Genomic DNA, 7,253 nt, shown 5'->3' with positions numbered 1-7,253 from the left:
TATGTATGCGAGTGTATAGATTGGTAGGTGTGGGTTGTGGGTGCTGGGTTTACTTGGATGGGTGAACTTGATGGACACTGGTCTTTTTTCAACCCTATGTAACTATGTAACTATGTAACTATACCTGTACAATGTAGTTTATCATCTCTAGCAGAAAATGACTGACAGTGCCTAGAATGCCAAAGTCTGTTATCCACAATAACCCCCCAAATCATTTTTTTCAAGAAGATCCCAGCAGAATTCCATGTAATATATTCTTTATTGATGATGTTGCCCACATGCAGTTTCATTTCCAGTCCCCCCATTTACAATTTCTTTGTCTCATCACATCATTACAGACAACACATCACCAGTATTAGGCATACCCTGTTATGCTGCCCAAGGCTGCATGGAAGCCCCTATTACCAAGGACTTAGGATTCTGGGAAACCTTTTGTACTTTGTATTGGTTGTATTTGTGTATATGTTGTGTCAGACTGTGGCAGAGTATGTGTAACTATACCATGTACCAATATGTAAAAACAAAATTCTGCCTTCAGGCACTACTAAAGACACGGAGTGCTCAGCAGCAGAACATCCAGTGGACGTGGAACATCAAGAAGGGGAAGGTAATATTGTCTATAGAATTTGTAACACCATAAACAAGGGGCTAATGATATAAATTCATTTTAATTAACAAGACCTGGTTATTTATCTCTGCTGCTTTATTACAGGCCATTTACACCATTTACCTTCCCAAAGACTAAAGGCATTGCATTGTTACCACTGAGTTGCAGTGCAAAAGTACTAATGGGCACAACAGCGCACCCCTTTGTGCTCACCTCATGTTACGGCTGAATATATTAGCGGCATGGGTGCATATGGTGTGTTTTCCAATCACTGGGGCAGATAGCTAGACACTATACCTTGTGCCTATGAGGTGCATGTTACCCAATATTTGCCTTCTGCTTTTAGGATCCATTAAAGACACAGACAATTTCATAAAAATGTACTTTTTTTAGTAGTATGTGCTACTGGGTAATCCTAAATAGAAAACTGCCATTTTAAGTACTAATGGCCGCCCCCTGGGATCATAGGAGTCACAGTGCACACAAACAAGCCAAGGCACACATACATGCTAGGCCCCATCAGCCAATGAATGGGCAGAGTTCTGCCTTTTACTCCCACACTACTTCCTGTTACAGTTAGAGCTGCATCACTTCCTGTCAGCTGATCTCTGAGAGAGCACACAGCCCATCACTAAATGGCGGCTCAAGGGAAAGGATGTAAAAGGGCAATATTTACTGATATATATATTCCAGTTTGGGGAGATTCTTTAATAGGCCACTTCACATAATATAAACTGTCTGTTGGTTACGTATTCATTCTGGGGGTATAGTTTCCCTTTAGTAGCAAATTAGGTTTTTAAACAAGCAGGACCTGGTTATTTCTCTCTGCACATTATTATAGAAAGCACTTCATCAGTGTTATGAATGCCCTGTTAAGCTTCCCAAGGCTGCATGGAAGCCAGTATTAACAGGGGAAACTGTAGCCAGTGTGTATTCACTGCATGTGTGTCTATTCTGTGTTTTCCAATCACCAAGGAAGAAAGAATGTGTAACAATACCAAGTACCAATGTGTATGATTGGGCTGCAATACAGATTCTGCTTTCAGGTGCTGCTAAAGACACCAAGGGCCCATCAGTAGAGATGTAGCGAACTGTTCGCCGGAGAACTAATTCGCACGAAAATCGGGTGTTCGCAAGTTCGCAAGTTCGCGAACTTTTAGCGATGTTCGCAATTTTGGGTTCGCCTTAGCTGGAGCCAAATTTTGACCTCTCACCCCAGAGCCAGCAGATACATGGCAGCCAATCAGGCAGCTCTCCCTCCTGGACCACCCCCGGACCACTCCCTTCCATATATAAACCGAAGCCCAGCAGCCATTTTACATTCTGCCTGTGTGTGCTTGATGAGTTAGCATAGGGAGAGAGCTGTGCAGGGATTTGAGGGACAGTTTAGGTAGCTTTGCTGACTAGTGATCTACTTTCTACTGCTCTGTATGTAGCTGTTATGGGCAGCTGTCCTGCTGATCTGCTGTAACCCAATAGTCCTCTGTAAAAGCAGTTTATTACACAAGTTTAGAAATGTAGTGTGATTTCTGCCCTTTACAGCACAAAACGCAACGCTGTGTCAACAACGTATTTTTCAGAGAAATTTTTCCCTTGATCCCCCTCCTGCATGTCACTGTCCAGGTCGTGGCACCCTTTAAACAACTTTAAAATCAGTTTTCTGGCCAGAAATGGCTTTTCTAGGTTTTAAAGTTCGCCTTCCCATTGAAGTCTATGGGGTTCGCCAAGTTCGCAAAGAGTTCGCAGCTTTTTGGCAGAAGTTCGCGAACGGGTTCGCGAACTTTTTTTTTGAGGTTCGCTACATCTCTACCCATCAGCAGAGGATTTAATGGAATGTACTATTCATGGAGTGAAGTCTGACAGTCTGTCTCCTGAAGAAGATGAAGGTGATATTGTCTATTGAATTAGTATTCATTAATTTAATGGTTATTTGTTTCTGCAGCTTAATTATAGGTAATGGTTTGTAAACATCAAACACCCTTTAACTTCCCAGAAGACTGAATATAAGATACATTAAGATAGATATTGAATGGTTGCTTATTTTTTCATAATGAAAACTTGTTTGAATAACGAGCTATAAAAACACAAAAAATGTATATGGCTTAACTTTACCTATGGCAACTCCCATTGACTCCCATTGAGTTTTCAAAGCATGATTCAAATTTGAGTTTTTTTAAGTGCAAAAAAGACCCATTTATAAGAACTTGGTTTTATGGGCTATTTTTGAGGCCTATTATTGTAGCAGCGTGAGTGCAAATGCTGTGTATTCCAGGCGCTGGAATTAATTATGGCAGGTACTTAGGAGTGAGCCAACTGATACACGTGTGAATACTGCCCGAGCCCCTGAATAAACTTTGGGTTGGGTTTTTTTAAAATTATACCCTCAAAATAGCTAAACATTTATATATAGACACAACATAGCAGAAGATAAACTATCCTATTAACTTTTATTTTATTTTTTTCAGCAGAAAACCAAAAAACCCTAAATGAAATTATGAAATCCTATGAAGATGTCAAAATCACCTTGAGAGACATCTTGAACATTGGGCAGGAGACTATAAATGAAGTTATTCCCCAGACTGTAAAAGATCTTCTCTGGGCTCTTCTAAGTAGACTAATGGCTCTAAACAGAACTGCAAGAGCAATTCAACTTGAGGATATTTCTGAGAATTTAGACTCATATACGAATAGTCTAGAAGAGGATATATTTCAGAAAATGAATTTGTATGGCAAAGATTCTTACAATCCATTAGATATCCTGTGTGCTCTATTGAATTGCTCAGATATGTTTTTACAACAGAACATCTTGTCAAAAATGGCCACATGTCAATTTGCACTCCCACTGCTGCTCCCCACTCACAATAGCCCTAACTGCATGTTCATGTTATGGGCTATGAGAGACATTGTCAAGAGATGGAGACCCCACACATACACAGAGAGCAAAGGATTTATAGAAGAGAACCTGGTTCAAGTAGAAATGCCATTGTTCTCCTTTGTGAGACTGGGGCAAAGCAAATTATCCAAATCTAAAATCCTTAATCAAGTGCTCAGCCCAGCTCAGCAGTACCAGGACTTCTTTATTCATGACAATATGGAGGGTGGGAACACTGAAAGACAAATCTCTGATGGCCTAGTGGAAATCTCCTGGTTTTTACCTGTTGGAAGAGAGAATTCTGACAATTTCCCAGAACCTGTTGCTGTTACTAATTTGCGTGGAGACATAGAGTCTAACTGGACCCAATTCAGCTTCCTAACCCAGGTCTCATCAGCAGTGTTTGTATTTGCTGAGAGCATTAATGAGACACAGTGTGAGCTATTAGCCCAGTGTAGTAAATCCAACACCAACTTCTATTTCATCATTACTCCTAGTGGGAAAGGTGTCAGTAAAGAGACATCAGAATCCTTCAAAAAGTTACTCTCTATTCCAAGTATTCATAAATCACATATCCTGATTAAAGACAAAGGAGTAAATGATGGAAGACTAGTGAAAAATATACAGAACATAATCAGACATTTTTTGAAAGTATGTGTTCAAGTAAAGCTGGAAGATTTAGCAAAAACAGCCACTGAACTTGGCATCAAGGTGGATGAAAACTCTCAGGAATGTCAGATAGCAAAAGAATGTGCCACAGAAATAACTAAAGAGATACAAGATGTGGTACAATATAAGAAAGAGACAATTCAACTACAAGGGGATCTGTGGAAGCAAGTGGCCCAGATAGAGAAGGAATTGTGCAGAATGAGAAAACAAGGGAATAGAAATATAGAAGAATACAAATCCCAACTGATGAAAGATCTTAAAATGTTACACATGAAGCAGAACCAACACGATCTACCAGATCCTATGAGTAAGTTTATTTCTGCCATCACACATTTGTCTCAGGAAGAGAAACATTATTTCCTTACATGGATGAAATTTGCACTTGACTCAATGGCTAGAAATAATCTTTCTATATTGAAGGACAAATACAAGGACAAATGCAACAATAAAGAAAATAATCATGAGGAACTGAAGCAGCTAGACCTGCAGATATCTGACAGTACTTTGGGAGTAGAACATTTTCTGCGGGAGATGGGGCAGTTTTATGAGGCAGAATGTTCAATGGTGAGTCAAGGCAAAATCAAACGAGATAAAATACAATTCTGTAATCTCCCAGGAATTGCTGCTGATCTGCTCATAGATGGATTCCCATTGGAGCTGATAGATGGAGATGCCTCCAACATCCCCCTTCAGTGGTTATCTGACCTTCTGACAGAACTGGATAAAAAAACAGGAGGGAAATGCAGAATGAGAGTAATCACAGTGCTGGGAGTGCAGAGCACAGGGAAATCCACCCTCCTGAACACCATGTTTGGGCTGCAGTTTTCAGTGTCCAGTGGACGATGCACACGAGGAGCCTTCATGACACTCATTAACGTGAAAGAGAATCTCCAGGAGAACTTGGGCTGTGACTTTATTCTGGTGATTGACACTGAAGGTCTGAAGGCCCCAGAACTGGCTTCTCTGGAGGACAGCTATGAACATGACAATGAGTTGGCAACTCTAGTGGTTGGGCTCAGTGATATCACTATAATCAATATGGCCATGGAGAATACAGCAGAAATGAGAGATACACTGCAGATTGTGGTTCATGCATTTCTTAGGATGAAGCAAATAGGGAAGAAACCTAAATGTCAGTTTATTCATCAGAATGTAAGTGATGTTTCTGCTGATGATAATAACCTGAGGGATAGAAAGAAACTCCTGGAGCAGCTGGATGAGATGACCAGAACAGCAGCCAACATGGAAAAAAAGAGCGGGATCACTAAATTCAGTGAAATCATGGATTATAACTTGATGGAAGACAACTGGTACATTCCTGGGCTTTGGTACGGTGTCCCACCCATGGCTTCTGTAAACTCCGGCTACAGTGAGAATGTGCATGAACTGAAAAAATATTTGTTTAAATTCATGGAGAAACGGGAAAATCTCCAACAACCCCAGAATATTGTTGAATTTATTGAATGGATAAGAAGCTTGTGGAACTCTGTGAAACATGAGAATTTCATCTTCAGCTTCAGAAACAGCCTGGTAGCTGAAGCTTACAATCAGTTAGCAATGAAATACTCTCAGTGGGAATGGGACTTCCGCAAACAGATTCATACCTGGCTCATTAGCACTGAGAACAGTATTAAGAATCAGTCAGAAGATAAACTGCAGCCAGAAACATGTCAAGAAGTTAAAGCTAAATTGATTTCTTCTCTTAACAAACAAAAGGAAATTATGTTAAAATTATTAAATGAATATTTTGAGAGTAAAACTGACAATGTTCAGTTGGTTGAAAAGTACAGAGAAGATTTCTCCAGAGGGGTGAATTTTCTCCAAAAGGAGCTGGAATATTCTGTCACAGCAAAGATTGATGAGACTATTAGAATCCAAAAGGGAAAATATCAAATAAAGAAAATAGAGGACAGTTATCAAAAAACAATTGAGGCCAAAGTCACTAACCTCCTAAACCAAGTCAGAGAAAAGAAAATTCAGCTTAAGGAAGATGAAGTAGAAAAAGAATTTGAGAATATGTGGAAAAGTACAATAGCTGAGCTGCCAAAGAATGTTCTACAGAAACGCAATGTCACTAAAGATATGTTACTAGATCTAAAACGGGACTTGTCTAACACAGGGAGCTCTATAAAAGAGAAATTTCTCTGTATAGAACATTTAGATAAGTTTGGAAATTTTGAATTCCAAATTAAAGATCACCATATTGACATAAAATGGTATTCACGTTTGAAAGAATTTGTGACCAATGAATGCCATATTAAAACAGAAAATCTTGCTTACACTTTAATAGAAAGATGTTCAGATTATGTAACAGAGAAGGTTAATACAGGAGAAGACTATGATGGGACTTATTGCCAAGAATTGCTCAATATGATCAATGAAAGGCTCCGGGAGGAAGATGCTAAGAACCTGCACATTACCCATGAGTTTGATTTGGATATAAAACTCCATATCTTGGGGAGCGCAGCTCGGATGTTCCAGATAATGCATGAGACTTTCCTTAAAACTGATCCTATGCTGTGTCTGGAAAAACTTAAACCTTATTATTTAAGTGCATTTAAAAATATATTCCAGGAAAAGGATGAAACACAAAGTAGAGCCAAACAGTTCTGTGAGCTCTGCCTGAAGCCGGCAATAACCAACCAGATTTATAAACATCTGGGGAAGGATATTGTAGAAGATATTCTGTACAATCAAAGTGCCAAAGAATTGAGCAGCCGCAGTTTTTTTCAGTCACATGTACTTCAAAAACTACTGGAAGAGAAGGACTTTTCTCAGTATGCATCCTACAGCCATTGTTATGAGTTGTTTGTGAAACAATGGCTAAAACAGTACATATTAAAGACTTATGAAACTGGTCTAGAAAATTTGCAAAGAAAAATTCTTTCTGATATCTGTAAAAAAATCAAAGCCGTTTTTGAAGAGTTACAAGACATTCTCACTGTTTCAGACTTTTTGAAAACATTTTGTGGGCTGTTAAAAAGTGAATTAGTAATATCCCAGATGGAGTTGCAGTTGGTCAGTTTTCACAACAAAGCAGATATCAAACAGTTCTCAATGGGACATTGAGTTTTGTCTCACGGAAACAGAGAACAGATCAGATCA

General features: G+C 39.2%; 1 protein-coding gene across 1 annotated transcript; it reads left to right on the top strand.

Annotated features, from left to right (window-relative positions):
- Positions 1-538: 538 nt before the first annotated feature.
- Positions 539-7,247, top strand: LOC105945998 (up-regulator of cell proliferation-like; the record flags this gene model as incomplete). Its single annotated transcript, XM_031894920.1, has 2 exons — positions 539-607; positions 3,073-7,247. Coding segments are annotated over 2 exons (4,214 nt in total), but the record flags the coding sequence as incomplete, so codon positions are not given.
- Positions 7,248-7,253: the final 6 nt, after the last annotated feature.

This window comes from Xenopus tropicalis, unplaced genomic scaffold, assembly GCF_000004195.4.
Source record: "Xenopus tropicalis strain Nigerian unplaced genomic scaffold, UCB_Xtro_10.0 Sca52, whole genome shotgun sequence".
In the NCBI taxonomy this organism is placed as follows: domain Eukaryota; kingdom Metazoa; phylum Chordata; class Amphibia; order Anura; family Pipidae; genus Xenopus; species Xenopus tropicalis.
Note: the sequence above shows the minus strand (reverse complement) of the source record. Positions and strands in the feature narration are given on the sequence as shown.